This window comes from Leptinotarsa decemlineata, unplaced genomic scaffold (genome assembly GCF_025532065.1).
Source record: "Leptinotarsa decemlineata unplaced genomic scaffold, Ldec_3_MD MMD2_tig00004307_RagTag_RagTag, whole genome shotgun sequence".
Taxonomy (NCBI): Eukaryota; Metazoa; Arthropoda; class Insecta; order Coleoptera; family Chrysomelidae; genus Leptinotarsa; species Leptinotarsa decemlineata.
Genome location: NW_027412606.1, coordinates 9,437,833 through 9,459,091, shown reverse-complemented (window position 1 = coordinate 9,459,091; position 21,259 = coordinate 9,437,833). Strand labels below are relative to the sequence as shown.

Below are 21,259 nucleotides of genomic sequence, written 5' to 3'. Positions count from 1 at the left end.
ATTTATTATTGAAATGACAACTCACAGTGAAAGTTCAGAATTAGCCATTCTGAACATACGATTTTCGATTCATAAAGGTTTTAGGGAAACCGCGACACGTTTTTCGCTATACAATACCTAGTCATTATAGATTGAAGAGTCATTATGGAATGAAACACATGTAGCGGTTTTTGTAAAACCTTCTTATGTTGTGAACTGTATTAGTAAATTTCAATAGGAATTTTCATTAGATATCGGTCGGTTGCATTCAATTCCTTTGAAAATGCCTTTCGTTCACGTTAAATTATAGGAAATCAAAAGTTTTTACAGGATTGAAATCATAATTTTTTTCGGACCTACTACTTTTGGTAGAATTCTATTGAAAATATTCGATATTTATATTTTGATATACATTTATATTCGAATTATGGAAATATAAAAATGATTAGTTGAAAAACCTTTTCATTTCTTGATTTTATAAAGATTCTCTAGAATACTGCATCACACAGTAGGAAAAATGAATAAAAAAGTAACAATCTTTGTAGAAACAGAAATTATTATTTGGCAAATAAAGCCTATCTTGAATAATAATAAATTCATTAATCAAATCAAATCCCAAGAAACATTATATGTTTATAGTAGGGACAATATAACATATAGATTAAGGAAAAAAAACATACTGAAAATAATATAAAAAATTTAAAAAACAATAAGAATATCTGAAACTAGAAATTCGTCAAGATATTTCAAGATTCATCTTTCCAGTTGTGTTTTTAATTCCATAAAATTATATTTTTCGCATTATTTAATTCATATTTCATTATATAAATCAACGCCATCATGAAATATAAAATTTTGACCAAATTTGCTTTCGTATAGTTGGGAAGCTATATTTTGTATTTGCCGTGTATTATGATAATGAATGAATCAGAAAGCCCATATTTCAAAGGAACTACTATTTATGGTTTCATCCCAAATTTGTTTCCGTCAACGAATAAAAAAGCCATGAAATATAGTCGAGGTTCATTTCACTAGAAGTCTTATCAATCTTTTTTCCATGAGCTGATACTTGATTATTTCATTTATCCATTGGTGAATTCTCTCTTCACCTCTATGAAACGTAATAGGAGAGTGAAGCCAACGTATAAATTCGATATTCTGATTCAACTGATGTAGGGTTTCACATTCAAATTCGAGGAACACACACAAATGCCAGCGTGATGAAAATTTGAAGAGTAACAAACTGTTTTCATACCAATGAGTATGAAACTAAATTATATTCACTAATTCGATTACCCTCATCTAAATAGTACACCTACTTTGAAAGTTATAAGGTATGAGGTCAATTTTTTCTCAAACTCCTATTTCTTTCTAGGTCTGCCTGCCTTTCGATTAATACAGAGTTGAAAGGATAATAACAAAAATGAGACTGTGAAAAATTTACCATAGTTTTGTTTAGCTTAAGAGAAAATGACAAAGGTTAACCTCCCATCTACCATATTTTATAATAATTTTATTATTAAATAACTTTCAGTTTCAAAAAAAAACTTCGAAAAGGCAAAAAAATTAGCAACAATGAAAAACATTCAACAGAGATAAACATTATTCATCCAAAGTAGAAATAAAAGTAACTATTTTGTTAAGTGTACTCTTGAATCAAAATGATAATAAATTTGTTATATTATTGATAGATGTGATCTTGGGATAGAGCTAATTCAGTTTTCTGAATTTTGAAATGCTCCGAAATGCTCCTTAACCGTTTTGTATTGATTTTGTACATGAACACCATACTAAACCGTTGCTGAAAATGGATCATATTCAACTAAAATAAAAAAGTTTTCCGTTTCAGAATTACCAGTTTTTAAACATTGAATCATCAAATCATTCGCTGACTTCAAATTTATATACAAACAGAACATTAATAAAAGTTTTTCAATGACAACTTGTTATTATATCCAAATATTTGCATGAAGCCACCAAAACTTCGGGAGTAATTCCTCACACGTTCACAGATTTCTCAGTGTCTCCAGACATACCGTGGAGAATATTATGAGTAATAGATGTTACAATGTTTTTTTCCATATTCACAAATCTAAGTTTCAATTTGGTGAACTCACAAAAATGCCAGCTTGATAGAAAATCAAAATGTATCAAGAATTTATAAAGCAATTAGGGACTTCAAACGTAAATGCCTGATTTCTACTTCTGAGACTGAAATACATTCACTAATTCATTTACCCCTTTTAACCCAGAACATCTACTGTGGAAGTTAGAAGATCTAGAGCCACTTTTTTCTCAAGCTACCCATTCTTCTCCCCCACATGAGATTGTATCATACTATCGTACCCTGTAAATGTTGTGGATCCGTCGAGGAAGGGGGTAGAGCCATTTGTTGCTGACCCCCTGCATCAACGTATCCCTGATTAGGCACACTACTGAACAAGTTGATCGGAGGCTGGGACACAGAGTTACAGAAACCGGGTAGGCCACTCTGGGCCAGACTTTGGGCGTTTAGCACGGATGGTATAGAAGAGTTCACCAACAAAGAAGTGTTACTGCTAATTACGGGAGGAGTATTTTCCTCTGGTGGAGTCACTTCTAAACCTATACCGCCATTCAATGCGATTTTGATGGTATTGGAATAGTTTGTACTGAAGTGGCTCAAACCAACGTCCTCTAAACTACTTTTTCTTCTAGCATTCCCAACGTTAGGAAGTCCTTGTCTGAGTGAATTTGATCTGCGCAATAAAATATCGTCTATGACCCGCAAGCTATTTGAACGGCCTCTTTGGTAACCTGTCACTGTTGGGCTATCTGGTAGCGACAGCGAATTCGATTTAGTGGTGGCGAGTGGTGGTGGTCTTGGGTATTGATATCCGGAGAGACCAAGACCTGATCCCCGCCGACTTCCTGATTGTGAGTTGGTAGCCATTTGATTCACCAGAGTTTGCGAACAGAAGCTTATATTTGATTTTCGTCTGCTGTTGTGTCTCTCGAAAGTTTTTTGAGCAGAAAATGGACTTGGTCGAACCAAATATCTGAAAATAAAAGTGAACATTGAAATATAGAATTGAGAAGAGTGAATGTTTTTTCTCAGTTTCGATATGAAATGATTGAAGAGGTGAGAGTTGCATTCATTACAGTGAAATACAGGGCTATTCAAATTCGTTTCTGTACATGGTGATATCGTAAACGATAAGAGATAGAGTGTCGGTTGGATTATGACAAAGTTGCGTATTTCAGAGACCTATTCAATGATGTAGAGAAATCGAATATAGCTGTTTTGGTTCTGGAGATATACAGGAAAAACCAAAAAATCCCAAATTATTTGTTTGCCTATATCTTCTTTATTCGCAGACATATTGAATATCTGTCCACATTTTGCTATTGGCACTTGATGTGGGCTCTCAGAATATATCCATGAATCTTTTATACAAGGTGCCATCTAACTTGGGCCACCCCCATCTTGGAACTTTTAAATACGGACCTGTATTTTTTGTTGTAGTTTTTGGATCGCATATGTTCACTTCATACTGAGAAACTGAATTCAATTTTATATTTCGCGATTTTTCGGTAATATTCAATTATAATTTGGTGAATTATTCCCTTTTGAATTACGGCCCTGGAAATTGGTTGACTGAGTTGAATAAAAACACAATAGCAGCTTTCACGTCTCCCTATGTACCGTAGAGTTTTTTGAAAGTTTATTTTCATTTTTGAGTACCAATTCATATTTTTTCCATTGATCTGAGCGTTTTCTACAATGAACTTCGAATAAGAAAACCTTTTATGATTATCTGAAACATATCTACAAGAAGAATATAATATATGTGTTTCGATGAGCAGAAAAAAAATGGTAGCGATAATAACATCCGAAACGAACACTATAATTATAATGGAAATTGAAATGAAGTAAGTAACTTATATACACAAAAAAATTATTTGTGCAATAAATGTTCGAATTGGAGTCCTTCTATTTCGAGACGAGTAATGGGACAATAAGATGGTCTGCAAGATCACCAGATCTTATTATTTTGGACTATTTTTTATGGGGGACATTGAAAAATAGGATTTACGCTGGCAAAGAGATAGAAAATGTGAAAGACTCGAGATTGAGGATTTTGAATGATTTCGCAACAATGCAGCAAATAAGTGTATTGAGGGCAATGAATAATATGAAAAACCGAGTTTAAAAATGTCTCGAAATGGAAGGACTCCAATTCTAACATTTATTGCGACACAATTTTTTTTTGGTACCTATATAAATTACTTCATTTCAATTTTCATTACAATTATAGTGTTCGTTTCGGATGTTATTATTGCTATCATTCCTTTTTCTGCTTATTAAAACACATATAATATATGCAGATATGTTTCAAATAATCATAAAAGGTTTTCTTATTTGAAGTTCATTATAGAAAACGCTCAGAGCAATGGAAAAAATATGAATAGGTACCTAAAAATGAAAAAAAAACTGTCGAAAAACTATACGACACATAGGGAGACGTGAAAGTTGCTATTATGTTTTCATTCAACTCAGTTAACCAATTTTCAGGGCCGTAATTTGAAAGGGAATAATTCATACAATTATAATCGAATATTACCAAAAAATTCCAAAATATTAAATTCAATTTAATTTCTCAATATGAAGTGAACGTCCCCAAGTCAGATGACACCCTGTATGAAAGATTCATGGATATAGTCTGAGAGCCCACATCAAGTGCCAATAGCAAAATATGGACAGATTTTCAATATGCCTGCGAATAAAGAAGATATAGGCAAAAAATAATTTGAGATTTTTTGGTTTTTCCTGTATATCTCCAGAACCAAAAGAGCTATATTCGATTTCTTCACATCATTGAATAGGTCTCTAAAATACACAACTTTGCCACAATTTTCTCGACACTATCTCTCATCGTTTACGAGATCCGCATGTGAAGAAACGAATTTGAACAGCCCTGTATAATCAATCATTTGAAATCGTAAAAAAAAGTATAGTACAGAAGAGAGATTTTTTTGAACTATTACAATTTCTTCTTTGAATCGTCCCGGAGAATTCAAAAAGATTACATTTGATGGGTTATATTATAAAAGTGAATAATTTTTTGGAAAAAAAAGTTTTTGGCTCTCTAGTACACCATCTTGATACAAAAAAATGTGGGAATCTTCCAAAGGAAAGAAGGAAGCAATCAATTTCGAAAAAAATTAACTTTATACATACACACAAACATGAAAAAAAATCCTTCTGAAACAGCTTCTTTCATATAAACATTGAATTACATGAAAGAAAAATTCTTTCGAAACAAATACTTCTATATGAACACTGAATTATACAAAAAACACTTTTCTTCACTCAGTTTGTATTCCACATATTCATTTTGGAATTAAGTCAGATATCAATCACATGATTTCTACACAGTATACTAAATGAAAGGTAAAAATTTCACTTACACAAACTCTGGATAATTAATGTTTGATAATGTCCAGATTACTGAATAAAGTGAACCTCAAGTGCTGAATATTAGGTTTATTCAACCATATATGTATTTTGAATCAAGTCGAAATGATGTTACTTGAGTAATCACTGAGTAATATGAAGAAAAAAATGTTCAATTAATTTTTTAATTTTTTCCGATTTAGGTACAAAAAACAAGTGATGTTCAATATAGAAGTGTTGTGTTATATTTCACGAAAATGTATCACCAATAATACTGAAGACAGAACATTCAAGCAAAAAATCAACGATTGAATATCTTTGAAAATTAAATTTTACTGAAAGTAACACTATTTCAATTGTTGAAATTGAATGAATTCAATATTTTTGTAGATCCGCGAATTGAACAAATACGAATAATAATAATTTCATGTTCTACATAAATTGATGGATGTAGCCGTCATTACGTAGTTAGGATATCATCATGCAAAATGAGAAATGAAACTTCCTATGTTTCTATACCACCGTTACTGCAATGTTGTCCTGCAACGATATTTTTAAACTGATAAAATAAACTGAAGTAATTAACACTGTCAACTTTTATATATCTATGTACCACTACAGGTAATAACAGACGGTTTTTAATGACTTTAATACCAGAATTTTGTTTTAGTGTGACAACGTGGGTTCGCTTATCTGAAAACTGGCGAGTAGACCAGGTCGATTTGGTCATTTAGTAGGTTACATGCGAAATGTTCATACTCATGAATTTTCTAATTGAGTTTTCATCCCTTGCCTGCGTAGTGCGAAATTTCAGTATCGTTGAGATTAGGGAATTTGTAGTTGCATTCCAAAAAATGGTTTGGAAACGTCGAATGATTTTCAACTAGCCTGAGGGACCTTCCATGTTCAGCACACCGTTATGAAAAATTTCTGACACATTGTCCCACATAAAACTTATTACATTCCAGAACTTATACTTTTGAACTCCAGATTTCTCCATTTCGTCCATTTCATCAAAAAGAAAACTAGATCACTTGGAATGTGCTCGGAATGCCATTTCCACTTTGTTATTCTCCTGAGAAATCCCGCAATTGTCTGTGCGCACCAAAATATGTGAAAGTTACAATTTTTTTGAAAGAAAGAGAAGCAGAAAGAAAAAACCATGGATAACAAAAGGGATATCTGATTCAGCAAAAAATATGCGATCCCTTCACAAAATCAAAAAACATGTGGCAAGAGACAATGCGGAGTTTTTCAGTTACTTCAATAAATATAGAACTATTTATAGAACAGTTATGAAAGTAGCTAAGAATAATTACTACGCTAGCAGAATTTCTCTATCTAAAACTATTCAAAACAAGTCTTGGAAGATTGTACATCTCTTGAGAGGAAAACACAAGTCTGATACAGTAAACACAAACCTAAAACTCAACGAATTGAATACTTACTATTGCTCCGTCGCAGAAAATCTAAAATTTCCCGTAAGTCTGATCCGCTCTCATATTTGGACAGATTACCGCTCCAACCAAATTTCTTTTTTGTACCAACTGATTTTATCGAAGTGAAAGAAGTCATGAGTGAAATAAAAAACAAATCCTCCTCGGGATGGGACGATATTTCATTGAATATCCTTCTCAAATTACCTGATATAGCTCTGAATGTACTAGCTGAAGCAATTAACTTGTCGTTGTCCCGTGGGACATTTCCGTCATGCCTCAAATTGGCAACTACCATTTCCTTTCACAAGGGTGGTGATTTCGAGTCGCCTTCCAGCTACAGACCAATTTCTATACTACCTGTTCTATCAAAAATTGTCGAGAAAATTATGAAGAGGAGAATGACAGCATTTCTCAAAAAAATTAATATTCTACGTAACCGCCAATATGGATTTCTATGTTCTAAGAACACTCAGGACGCCATTTTCACTTTCTTAGAATCTCTTTATATTAATTTAAATGAACGAGAGGCTGCGGCGGCGATATTTTGTGATTTATCAAAGGCATTCGACTGCGTAAATCATGGAATACTGCTCCGCAAACTTGAAGTTTATGGGTTTCGAGGCACGGTACTGTCCTGGCTCAGGTCGTAATTATCGGAGCGTGGCCAAATTGTATTATTTAATGGTAGTAAGTCTGGAAAGCAAGTAATTGAGAGTGGAGTTCCTCAAGGATCAGTTTTGGGCCCGACTCTATTTCTCATTTATATTAACGACCTCACCAACTTAGACATCAATGGTGAAATTACTATTTTTGCAGATGATACATCGATTCTATGGCACAACAAAAGCTCTTCAGAGCTCAACTACCACATAAGCATAGATATAGAAAACGTTAAGAATTGGTGTGATTCCAATCTTCTAACTTTCAATATAAGCAAAACAAATATCATAACATTCAAAGACGACTTAGATGATGTTTATTTGGACAAGGAACAAATCTCCATTTCTACGGATAATAAATTTCTGGGGCTTCTGATTGATAATAAATTGAAGTTTGGTAACCATATTACAAAACTATGCAATCGATTAGCTTCAGGTTGCTTTGCGGTTCGTGTCGTTGCTAATGAGTTGAATTTGGGTATAGCGAAGAACGTATACTACGCACTAATAGAATCTCATCTTCGTTATGGAATCTGCTTCTGGGCCGCTTGTGCTCAGTATTTATTTCAAAGAGTATTCACTCTCCAAAAAAGGGCAATTAGATACCTATGTAGTTCTGATTACCGTGAATCCTGTCGTCCCTTGTTTATGCAACATGGAGTTCTGATATTGGTTTGTATCTACATTTTGGAAATGGCTTGCCTCATGCACAAGAAATACCAAGCTATAATTACTTCTGAGTCAACCTATAACACTCGCTCCTCTCACTTGATCTCGCTTCCAATTCCCTCCTCAACCTTAATTCGCAACTCTCTAATTTTTGAGGGCAAGAAAATTTTCAATCACCTTCCTCTAACCTTGCGTGTCATCAAAAGCGAAGACAAGTTCAGAAAATCTGTAAAAACGCTCATAGTTGGAAGGGCCTACTATACCCTGGAAGAATGCTTTCAGGATTCTTTTTGCTGAGATCTCTATCTTTGGCGGCGATCATATAACGTATGCTTAATTCTTTATATATTTAGAGGTACTCCTTGTAATTTCATGTACAAAATGTTTGTTTTTCCGGCATGTTACTTTATTCATTTAATTGGCACATCGTAGTTTTGTTGTTCAATGTTATTTGGCTTAGTGGTGTAAATCTTCTTGCTTTTGTATATGTAATTATGTCCGCTTATTGTAAGTGTGAATTTATGTGTATTTATGATCTCCTTGCTAACTGTATATTTGTGATGTTATTATGGTGACTGTATGCTTTGTCATGAGAATTGTTATCTTGGACAATAAAGTATAATTTGATTTGATTTGATTTGATTTGATTTCTGATTGTTTGATCTGGGTGTACATTTATTTGTACGTAAATTTGAGGCTTTGTTCTCTGAGTAACTTCTGGATTGTGTCTGCGTTGAAACCATCATCATGTCCTATCTGTATGACAATTTGAATTTCCACATCTAGATTGTTAGCAGACAAAGGTAACAAGATTGCTGAAACATTGAATCGTAGGCTGCTGATTTATGACTGTGAGGATAGAAAGAATCACTTGGGACTGTAATGTCTGTGAAGCTCAGTTTTTTCACGTATAGTACCTCTGCAGTGATGGCAGATACAAAATACAAGTGGTATACAAACATATGAAGTTTAATTTTTCATTTTTCATGTTCCATGGATCATCATCTATTCTTCATTTTTTATTTTCGATTTTGAATACTGATTTTTCAATTGAATTTCGTCATGAACGGGTTCTCGTATTCAAGTAATCTGCTCAACAATCAGAAAATAAACTTACATTATGTCACCTTCCTCCAATTTCAGATCACAACTTGGGTTGATGATCACATATGATAAACTATTTCGTTTTTCACTAACATCATTATAATCGATGGTTGGCAAGTTCAAACTCTCCATTCTCGATCTCACCAGATTTGCAATTTCTGCTCGCTCAATTTGCTGATTGTGATTATCTTTGGCCTCGTCATTCCCATTTGTTGAGTACTGGAATAAAAAAAGGGGAAAGATTAGTGAATATTATTGTTTCATAGCCATAAAGTTGAAAATAGTCTAGCAATCCTAGGACACAAAAAACTAATGACCCAGTTCAGGTTTGTAATGAGAAATCACTCTTTCTTTTTCTTTTCATATATATTTTGAACTATCTGGCCATGAAATATTTCAAAATCCTACATTCAATGATATAAATGATAATCCCAAAAAAAAACAAGTGGTCTAAAAAGTCATACCAGATACAAGAAGAGTTAGGAAGATTGAAAAGCCTCAAAATTAGAGATTACTGTCGTATGTATCGAAAACAAAGATTTCATAAATATATATTTTGACTATAACATCCACTTCGCTGAGTGGTATTTATATCTCCCATGTTTCATCACATACTACATATAAGAAAGTCACTCGTATTGAAATCAAACGAGTGGAGTGAATTTGCGAAGCACATTTTAAAGAAGAGTCAGGTCAACGTCGCAATTAGTTTATCAGACTCCTGATAATTTTGAAGACCATTTCGAAAATAGAAATAGAAAATTACTTACCATTGAGTTTCGTCTGTTGGTGGTACATCCCAGACAATTGGTCCCCTCTTTCGGTCGATAAGTAACACCTACTCTATCCGCTCCAATATCCTCGTCAATCTAGCGGAAAATGCCTCAAACTAAGTACGTGCAACTACTTTTTCAGTCTGAACATTTTCAAAGTCCATATGAGAATTGAAAGTCATAGTGAAGATAAATAACACGTGGTACAGTGACTTTGAGTGTTCATTATTTTCATAAAATTCTCAAGGAATAGAAAATGACAGGACCTGCATTAGCAAGACAGTCATTGGTTTTCTAATCGATCAATAATAAGAAAGAATGAGCAAGGATTGTATTTTGTGAATATTACCCTTTGGTATAACTAAATTCTTGTTCACAAATGCAAACATATAACTTTTGTAGTTTGTTTGGTTCCGTTAGAATAGATAATTTTTTTTGGCGAAAATCGTATGAAAAAGGAGAAAATACAAGATTTGCTGAAATGATCTATCAATCATTAATGAGAATTAAAAATTGTTTTGTTCACCAGAAAAGTCCAATTGATTTAAAGTTGAGACGAGTAGGAGATGACATATCCATATGATTTTTTTTCTGAAAATGGCCACGGAAAAACACCTGAGATAAGTGGTATGTTATCAAAAAAGCACTGTATAATGTGATCAAACAACGATACTGCATGTCGGCACAGATCATCGGCGCTATAACGGATTCTGTAGAACGGGATGATAAGAAAACAGACTGGATGATTGGTATGAAAGAGTACCAATTAAATATGAAAAATGTACTGGATTTCTAGTATGGTATCTCAAATTCACCCCAACGAAATTAATTTTTTCATTTCAATTCGAAATGTTCAAATACTAAATAACATACAATTCCAAATATACAGTGTTCGATATTTCCAAAACCAAAGGTCGTTTTACAAAAACCTGAAACAAGTCGATTTTCAATTTTATTATTCTACATTTTGAAATGAAATTTCATTATACAGGGTGATCCATATTGTTGTGATGACGTCATCGGTAATTTTTTAAATGTAACACCCTGTATTTGGTGTCAGTTTTAGATAATCCGTAACGAGCTGATTCCGAAAAGGTATGATTCTTGGGGTATAACGGACAGAATTTGAAAGATGTGCGCTTAGAAAATAAATTTTATTGATATCTAATAAAAGTAGAAATCAAATAATTATTTTATATTTTTTTCTAATGATTAATTTAACAATGGGAGAGTAATCCAGTAATAAATACATGACGTTATTTCAAATGTTCGAACTGTAGTCCTTGCTGTACTTGAGTGTATCCATGCTAACAAGTATTTCTTATTAATTTCAAAAAACTAGGCGGCTTTTTTTTTGTTATTGTGAAATTTCATTATTTCGATTGACATTCAGTAACTGTTGAATGAGACAGTAGTTATTGTATCAATTCGTGAATTTTCTGTAGTATTGCTTCGAATTAATTTGAAATAGTAATGAATTTAAGTGTAAAGCAAAGAAATGAAATACTTATGATGATAGGCTATGGAGACAGATCAAGAACTCAGATGGAAGTGTGTAACTTATTTAATGAAAAATATCGAGAAAGACGCATAACGCAGTCAGCAGTAAGTAAGATTGAAAATAAATTTCGAGAAACTGGTTCGGTTGAAAATGCACGCAAATCAGGTCGTCCTTCTGACGACTACTTGCTTTTGAAGAAGATGTGCACACTTATGTTCGTAAGGTTAGTCGTGATTTCAATGTCAGTAAAACAACTGTACACAAAGTATTGAAATTGGAAAAATGAAATCCCTTCAAAATCGAACTTCTACAGTAATTAAACGAGGATGCTCCATATAGAAGAATAGAATTTTGTGAAACCATAATGGATAACTGTCACCAAGGCCGACTCCTCGTAAGAAATATAATTTCTTCTGATAAAGCCACTTTTACATTAAATGGTGGCTTCAACCGCTGGCATTGTAAGAAACAGGATCATCGGACTCTACTTTTTCGACGGTACTTTAAACGGGCCTTCAGTTTTTAAGGGGATATTTTGTACCTACTTTGATTAATTTATTCCTCAGTAGAATTAATATTGGAAGTTTTGATGAAAGTTTGTGGTTTCAACAGGATGGTGTGCCTCCACATTATGCTGCAGATGTTCGAAGGTATCTCGACCAAATGTTTACGAAACGATGGATTGGTAGACGTTGACATATTGAATGGCCAGCGAGGTCGCCAGACTCAAATCCGTGGGGCCATCTGAAGAATGTTGTTTATAAAATGAAACCAGCAAATATTCAAGAATTAAAAGAGAAAATTCGAACAAAAATAAACAATATTTCTCAAGAAATCATAAACAAGGTTCGACAAGAATTGATTCAACGTTTAGGTTACTGTCAAATACAGCAAGGACTACAGTTCGAACATTTAAAATGAAGTCAAGTATTTATTACTGGATTACTTTCTCATTGTTGAATTAACATTAGAAAAAAATATAAAACAATTAATTAATTTCTACTTTCATTAGACATCGTTAAAATTTATTTTCTAAGCACACATCTTTCAAATTATGTCGATTAGACCCCAAGTATTATACCTTTTTGGAATCAGCTCGTTACGAATTATCTAAAACGGACACCAAATACAGGGTGTTGCATAAAAAAACTGATGACGTCATCACATCAATATGGATCACCCTGTATAATAATATTTTGTTGTGAAATGTAGAACATTAAAATTGAAAATCGATGTGTTTCAGGTTTTTGTAAAACGACCTTTGGTTTTGGAAATATCGAATCCATTCCATACTTTGCGGACACACTGTGTAATTTAGTTCTTCTGTGCGGAAAATTCTATTCTATCAGTTCCTCGACCGTATTGCAATTTTATGAACAATTGACCTAGGAATTATTATAGAAATGAATTGTTAATTGAAGCTTCATTTCTGAATTTATCTAAGTGATACACAGTTTTGTTCTGCACAAAGTCGTTAAAAGACCACATAGATTTTTTATTTTATAATCAACAGAGCAAACTGTCGATTACCTGTGATCGATAGTTCCAACTGTCGAAAAAAGCTAATTGATTCTGTTTGAATCTGTTCAAATCTGTTTCTCCGTTAATCAGCTGTCTCCCCCATACGAACGACAACTCTCAGAAGTTGAGAAACTTTTGCGGGCTAAGGACTATCGAGGTCTTACCTTTTAATGTGTGATACCTAACACGGTTGCAGAATTATTCCAGCTTCAACCAGATAAATTCTCTCGAGAAAAATATCTGGTCGAGGCGGGAATCGAACTCACGATCTTCCGAACGTGAGTCGGGCGCACTACCACCACAGCCAATTCCACAAAATTGATATACTTAACAGTTATGGTTGATCGACAGTTTAAACTATCCAGCATCTATAATCGATTGTTCAGACTTTCGATCGTGACCAACTGAACTGAATTGTAGAATACAGCTGATTAAAAATATTCGACAAATAGGGCTTTCCAACAGTTTGAACTATAGAATAATTATAATCAAAAGCTTAAATTGTCGATCACCTATAATTCATGTTTCATACTGTGAAGGACACTTTCAACTTTCGAATATAGCTGAACAATTATATATAATTAACAGTTCAAACTGTTATAATCGACGGGTTGAACTGTCGATTATGAAAAAAGTTGTGTATGACTCTTCAGCGCATAACGAAATGGTCATGATAATATTGATTTTGCTCCCATATGTCTTGATAAGTAGTTGAGGTCAACTTGATTTTCAAAAATATACCATGAATTTTATGAAAATAGTTTTCGCAGCCATCTTTTTTCAATTGGGTAATACTGAATATAATCAATTTTATTTCCGTGAAATGCCAAATTTCACCTTGAATGAAGGAGATGGATTCGTGCATATACAGGGTGTAACTGAATGAGTGTAAAACATTTAGGGAGGTGATTCTTCATCGAAAAAAAGATAGGACCTTTCATATAATGAAACTTCATAGGAGCATCCCTTGTTAAGATACAGCCCCTTAAAGGGGGCACATATAATTTGTATAACAATTTTTTTCACAAGCACTGAAAATGTTACAATACTAAAATCAACCTGACGTTTTGTACTACGAAAAAGACACTTAGCCAGTAATTTATTTAGTTTACCCCATGGTTGTAAAGGGTGGAAAACGCAACCCCTAAAATTTATTTCCAATGTACTTTTTGTCTTATTATTTGTTTACCATTCAAAAATTCATTTCCGATAGCCTTATTCATTCTAAACAAAAAATGTCTCTTGGGTTTTTTGCCCAAAATAAATCAGATCGCAGCAACAAATTATTTTACGAACAACTATAGAGATACATCGTCATAAATGCGAACTGGATTTACTGTTTTTTTGTAGTTAGTACCTGCATTGAACGATTGAAGGGTAATAAACAAAACTAATTAATTAATAACCCTGATTACCCTGCACGCATCGATGATGCGGTTTCTTAAGGCTTCTACATCGCGAACAGGAGTACGATAAATCAAATGCTGTAAATGGCCCAAAATAGAGAAATCGAGAGGATTGAGATCCGGGGATCGAGCGGGCCAGTTCTGTGGTCCTCCTCGACCTATCCACCGATTGGCATATGTTCAGTTAAATGCTGACGTGCTACTTGACTAAAATGGGTGGGATCCCCATCATGCATAAAAAACATGTCCCTTCTGACGCCCAAAATAATTTTCTCCAGCAGTACTGGATGCACTTCTCTTAAAAATTGAACGTATGCCTCACCATTTAATCTAGTAGGTAGAAAATGAGCCCCAATTGAATCATCCCCAATAACTCCGAGCCACACGTTGCGAGAAAACTGTTCTTGATGGTTAGTTTCGACAATAGCGTGAGGGTTTTTATCAGCCCATATGTGGTAATTATGAAAATTAATAATCTTGTCCCGAGAAAAACTACATTCGTCTGTGAATTCTATCGTCTTCAGAAAGTTACAATTTCTTCTGATCATTTCCAGCATCCAATTGCAAAATTCAAGACGGTCGGAAAGACTCGCGGTGACAGTGCCTGTACTTGTTGCAGATGGTAAAGGTATAAGAGTTGTTCTTTTGAAATTCGAAATACCGTCATATGATCAACATTTAGCTGAAAAGCAATCTTTCTAGTACTGGTAGTAGGTTGTTCAGAAAGTCTTCAGAAAGTCACAATTTCTTCTAATCATTTCCAGCATCCAATTGCGAAATTCAAGACAGTTCGGAAAGTCTCGCGATAACAGTGTCTGTACTCGTTGCAGATGGTAAGGGTAAGGGTAAGTTGTTCTCTTAAAATTCGAAATACCGTCATATGATCAACATTCAGCTGGAAAGCAGTCTTCCTAGTACTGGTGTTGGATTGTTCTTCAATCAAATTAAGTACTGCTTCTTCAAGCTGTGGTGTTCGTACTTCTCAATGGTGACCACAATCCTGCGTTTTTTTGGTCGAATAAATCATATCCTCGTAATCGTTGATGAAGTCGAGCATATATTCTATGTGAAGGATGCTGCCGTTGAGGATACATTTCAGCATATCTTCTAGAAACTTCTAACTCATTCCCTTGCGACAGACCGTAAACGTAATGCATATCAGTCATTTCCTCATCTGTGTATGCCATTTCAATAACAAGTGAATTATTAAAGTAACAAGTTAGGAACAGAACAACAACACACAATTTATATTTATTCAATTTCGAAAATTTACAAACTGATAGCGTCATACCAATTCAATTGTCACTATTGCTAATAGCGACCTACTAGATAGATTAGTTTCGTATTTTCGCATTTATGACGATGTATCTCTGTAGTTGTTCGTAAAATAATTTTTTGCTTGCACCTCCTTAAAAGTTTTACACTTATTTAGTTACACCCTGTATGCTTCTAACATAGTTGTCATTATATTTGAAACAGATCTTGTGTGAGTGAATATTATGAACTCATTTTATTGAATTAAAAAAACTTAGGAACCATACAGTGGATCATTTGCAATGTGACCCTATGTATTATGTTGCAAACACAATACAATTTTAACGATATTTTCAACAATTTCAAATCATTCATTACTAGAAACAGAAATAACAATTGCACATTGCTTCAATGTTCGTAATGCCTAAATGTTTCATTTCACTTCACCAATTTATCACCAAATGTCATCAATAACAACGATACACTAGTTAAGAGTATCAGTCCAGTCATATTAGAGGTTTCATCTCGGTATGAGAGATAATGAGCTGTAAACTCGTATATACCTTCATTTTGATGTTACAAAAGTGCAAACAATCCCGCATACAGCCATATTCTCAGTTTTCGAAGGCAAGATTATATTTATCCTCCAGAAAAATCACAGGTTCCTGAATACATTGAATTACAATATGACGAAGTGTAATATAGAATATTTCTTCCTGCAGAAAACCATTTGTGTTTCAGATGTAAACAAGCTGGGCACCAAGCATACCAGTGCACCTCACAGAACACATTATCCCAGTCTAAAAATACTCCAAACACCCTACTTCAAGAGCCACAGCCCATTACTGAATTATTATACCCAATACTCGATAACAACCTTCTAATTACAACCGCCACTGTCCATAAAATCCCTACTACTTCTACAACAAGTGAAGACGATCAGCAGCCAAGAGTTATTAACAAGCAACCACAACTCACTTTTGATGATTCTACAGATCACACCCAGATAGATCTCCACACATCAAACAAAAGAAGCGTTACGGATATATTGACACCACCATCCGATCATCCCAAAATTTTTTCAACCCCAAATGACAAGAAATCCAAAAAACATAAGACTGAAAAGAATCAGAGTATAACCTGCCCGACGATGTTAAAGAGTTTATTGACAACAACCCTTCAAAATTTCCACTCAACATCCAACAACTACAGAATTTTATTGAAAACTCTCACGGATCTAAAGATCTCCTTTGCATTGCTAAGGATTATGTTAACGAACCCTTAGTACTAGTTTCTATGTTGGAAGCCCTCCATCCTAAATTAATAGATAAAAAGCAAAAATCCAAGTTTACCAAGTTGAAAACCAAAATAGTTTTCAACATTTTACATCACCAGAGAGTAAAATGTATGATAAAATTATTCAGTGGAACTTGAACGGTTTCCGTGCTCGACTGTCTTTCCTACAGATACTAATTAGCCAATACTCTCCATATATTTTATGCCTCCAAGAAACAAACTTCAAGAACCTACAACATGAAAATCTGAAAACTTACGATATTTTTTACAGAAATGGAACAGATAAAACTCATACATAGGGAGGAGTTGCCATCTATATGAAGAGCCATCTGAGATCAAAACAAATTCCACTGATAACTGACTTTGAAGCAGTAGCAATAGAACTAGGTTGTTCAAAATAGGTTAATCTTTATAACATTTACATTCCCCCTAAATATGACATTGACGAGAATAAACTGTATGATTTATTTCATCAAGTCCCGTCACCTTAAATAATTCTGGGTGATTTCAACGGTCACAACATAATATGGGGTTCTCAAAAAACAACCAATATGGGAAGAAACATTTTCAATGCAACCAATAAAGCGAATCTCTCACTTATGAATGATGGCTATAATACTTATACAGATATGTGATAATAATAATAATAATAATAATAATAGGTCTTTATTCCCATAATGATACAATAAATAAACGGGAAAGGCTGAAGATCAGTTGGTTGCACCAAAAGATGCAACCTCTGTTTTTTATCTTAGTCCTCGGGAACCTCAACAGCCATAGATCTCTCCATTTGTAAGCCTCATTGATCTCACTTGGAATGTTCATGACGACCTACACGGAAGTGATCACCACCCAATATTTATAACAAAAAATCGTCACAGTGGCAATCCTTATATACACGAACCAAAGTGGAAGTTAGAGACCGCCAACTGGGACCTGTATCAAGGGTGTATCAAAATAAACATGCAGAACATTACTTCTGAAGGCTCTATCGATAACATTCTCCGCCAATTCAATAGTATCTTGATTGAATCGGCTACTAAGGCGATAAGTAAAATAAAATACATCCAGAGGGACAAAATAGTACCTTGGTGAAATCTTGACTGTGATACTGCTATAAAGCAAAGCAAAAAAGCCCCCAATGCTCACAAAAACCATAACACAACAGAAAATCTGATGAACTTAAAATCGAAAAGAGCAATTGCAAAACGAGTAACTACCAAAGCAAAAAAAGATTCTTGGCAGAACTATGTTGAAACGTTCAACATCAAAACACCAAAGAATCAAGTTTGGAAAATAGTAAGGAATATATCTGGCATTACTACCTATTCTCAGATCAATGCACTGGGAGTAGAAGGGAAAACTTTCGAAGACAAAATTGATATCGCTAGAAAATTAGCTGATCACTTTAGAGATATGTCTTCCAATACTAACTACGATCCGATTTTTTCAGACTACAAAGAAATAGAAGAGAACGAATGTATCCCAATAGTTCTCAACGAAGATCCTATAAACGCTCCCATATCCATGGCAGAACTCTTAGAGTCTCTCGGATCACTGAAGGACACATCTTCAGGGCCTGATGATATCCCCTCTAGTTTCCTCAAACACCAACTGGAAGAAGCTCTGGATTTTATTCTCATCTTCTTCAATAAAATCTTGACACAACACAAATTCCCTGAACTCTGGAAATTGGAAAACATAGTTCCCATATTGAAAGTAAAAGAATTTTCTGATAAAGTGGATTCTTATCGACCCTGTCACCTATGTAAATTGCTTGAGAAAATCATTAATAAACGACTTATCTGGACTCTTGAGGAAAACAAACAGCTCATAAGTGAACAAACTGGCTCCCGTCCACTGAAATCCACAACAGACAACCTGGTTGATCTGAAGTAATATCAATGAAGCATTCAAAAATAATCAGAAATATATCGCTGTATACTTTGACCTATGTAAGGCATTCAACATAACATGGCATCATAAAATTATCAAAACTTTAGTATCCTGGGGATATTCTGCAAGGGGAATTAAATATGTTAGAAGACTGGTAAAGAAATGGCGGTTTTCAATTTTCTTCCAATAAAACTAAATGTATTATCTTCACGAAAAGACCACCACCAACCTTAACTTACAAGAATGAAACACTAGGATACACAAATGAAATAAAATATTTGGGATTGATATTTGACCAGTCACTGTCATGGAAAACCTATATTAAATATCTTGTCATAGTGTGTCGAAAAAGGCTAAACCTGTTGAAATGCTTAACGAATAAACAGTGGGGCGCAGTTGGTAGGACATTACTGACTTTATATACAACTTTAATAAGGTCAAAATTAGACTATGGCTGCATATGCTACTCGTCTGCTTCCGCGAGCACCCTCAAAGCTCTGGACACAATACAGAACAACGCACTCAGAATCATCTCTGGAGCATTTATTACAAGTCCGGTTGACAGCCTACTCTGTGAACTTGGAAAGTTACCTCCAAGTTCTGCCCTTAACTATATTTCTAGACTAGGATAAGTGCGTGACCTAAGCAAACTCACGCTTTTTTTGCTTTTCAATTATTGCTGTGAATTGTGACACTTAACGACATCTAGTGGCGAGTAGTGGTACTATGTACTATTTTTTTCAGCTACCCGCGGTGGCATTAGGTGTATTTGAATATTTGGAATTACCGCGTTGGTTCGAGAAAGTTCTGGTTCTAGCTAGTGTATTCCGATCACCTCGAGATGGCAGTAATAATTGCATATGAAAAGGCTAGCAAGGCGATAGAACAAGAGATCAACATTAGTTCCAAAAGAACTGGCCTGTGACGGAGTATTTAAAACCAGGCGAAAAGAACATTCTCCGCAAAAACCTTGTAGATCCTACAAACATTCTTTTACCACCTCTTCATATTAAGTTAGGCCTCATGAAACATTTCGTAAAGGCATTCCCTAATGATGGACCTTGTTTCAAGTATCTCTGTCAGAAATTCCCAAACCTTTCAGAGGCTAAACTTAAAGAAGGCGTCTTTGTAGGACCCGACATTCGAACAATGATGTTCGACGTAAACTTTGAAACCACAATGACCATACATGAGAAAGAAGCATGGGTATCATTCAAGCAAGTTGTTACGAAACTCTTAGGAAATGAGCCTGAAAGTCCACTTCTTGAACAGTCATCTTGAACAGTCAGGGATAGTTTATGACAGTGTGTATATGCAACTTTTCAATACTGAAGATAATATTGAGTCCTTGGATACCTGCTTATACATCAATCATACCGATTGAAATTTCATTAACATTCACTGGATTTTCATCTGTTAATGAGCGTATAACATGACTATCTGCTGAATAGACTGATTAAAATCATATGGCAGAGAGATTGGCAGTATCCCGAATGAACCAAATGAACTGACTTTCTGATCTGAATGTGTTAAATTCGGGTAGCAATTCGATTTCCTGTTATTCGAATATTCCCGAAGACCATATAACTAATGTCATATGGTAGGTATAATTTTCAGTAAATTTTAGTATACCCCGAAAAAAGATGGCTACATCATACTTTGAATAATCTGATAAATGAGACGGGAGTCAATTATTGAAAACGTGCACTTATGTCTAGTACATGCAACTACATCAATCTAAAGATCAGGGTGCGTGTGCGTCGGTGTCCATTTACATGTGTTCACGGGTTTACTTAATTGAAATCGAGACAACAGTGTGTATGAGTAGAAGAGAATAAAAAAAGGAATATATCTTACAGGAAAATAGATTGATTTATTTTCAATAGAGAAACATTCGTAACACAGGGGCAGATCAGCAAAAAATCATGATACTTCTGAAAAAAACTATATTTATTCTTTGAAACCAATTTTATGTGGAATACCCAATATTTCGAATTGTTTTTTGGATATATACCTCTTCATAGTCTGAAAAATGAACTGAGCTGAATCAATAGTTGATCTGCTGTGCTGTCATCTCAAAAAATAGCTATTCACAACTGAGTCGGAAGTTTCCAATTGAACTTTGGGTTTTGAAAACAGAAATAGACTGTTTTTCAAAATGTTGTTCACTAAAGACAGCTGACAGCTCAATATTTTTCGATTTTGAGGCAACATTTATGAAGTATTTGTATATATATATATATATATATATATATATATATATATATATATATATATATATATATATATATATATACATCGGAAAAGTCTAGGGATATTTTTAAA

The 21,259-nt window shown here is 34.1% G+C and overlaps 1 protein-coding gene across 1 annotated transcript in view; it reads right to left on the bottom strand.

The window, feature by feature from the left end:
* Nucleotides 1–1,727: 1,727 nt before the first annotated feature.
* Nucleotides 1,728–21,259, bottom strand: part of SLO2 (slowpoke 2) — a 226,691-nt gene continuing 207,159 nt past the window's right edge. Inside the window, exons 19-21 of the mRNA XM_074178939.1 lie at nucleotides 10,058–10,156; nucleotides 9,301–9,506; nucleotides 1,728–3,017 (exon numbers count right to left, since the gene is read on the bottom strand). Coding sequence (XP_074035040.1) covers nucleotides 2,312–3,017; nucleotides 9,301–9,506; nucleotides 10,058–10,156 — 1,011 coding nt within the window. The 3' untranslated portion in view covers nucleotides 1,728–2,311. The remainder of the gene's footprint in view (nucleotides 3,018–9,300; nucleotides 9,507–10,057; nucleotides 10,157–21,259) is intronic.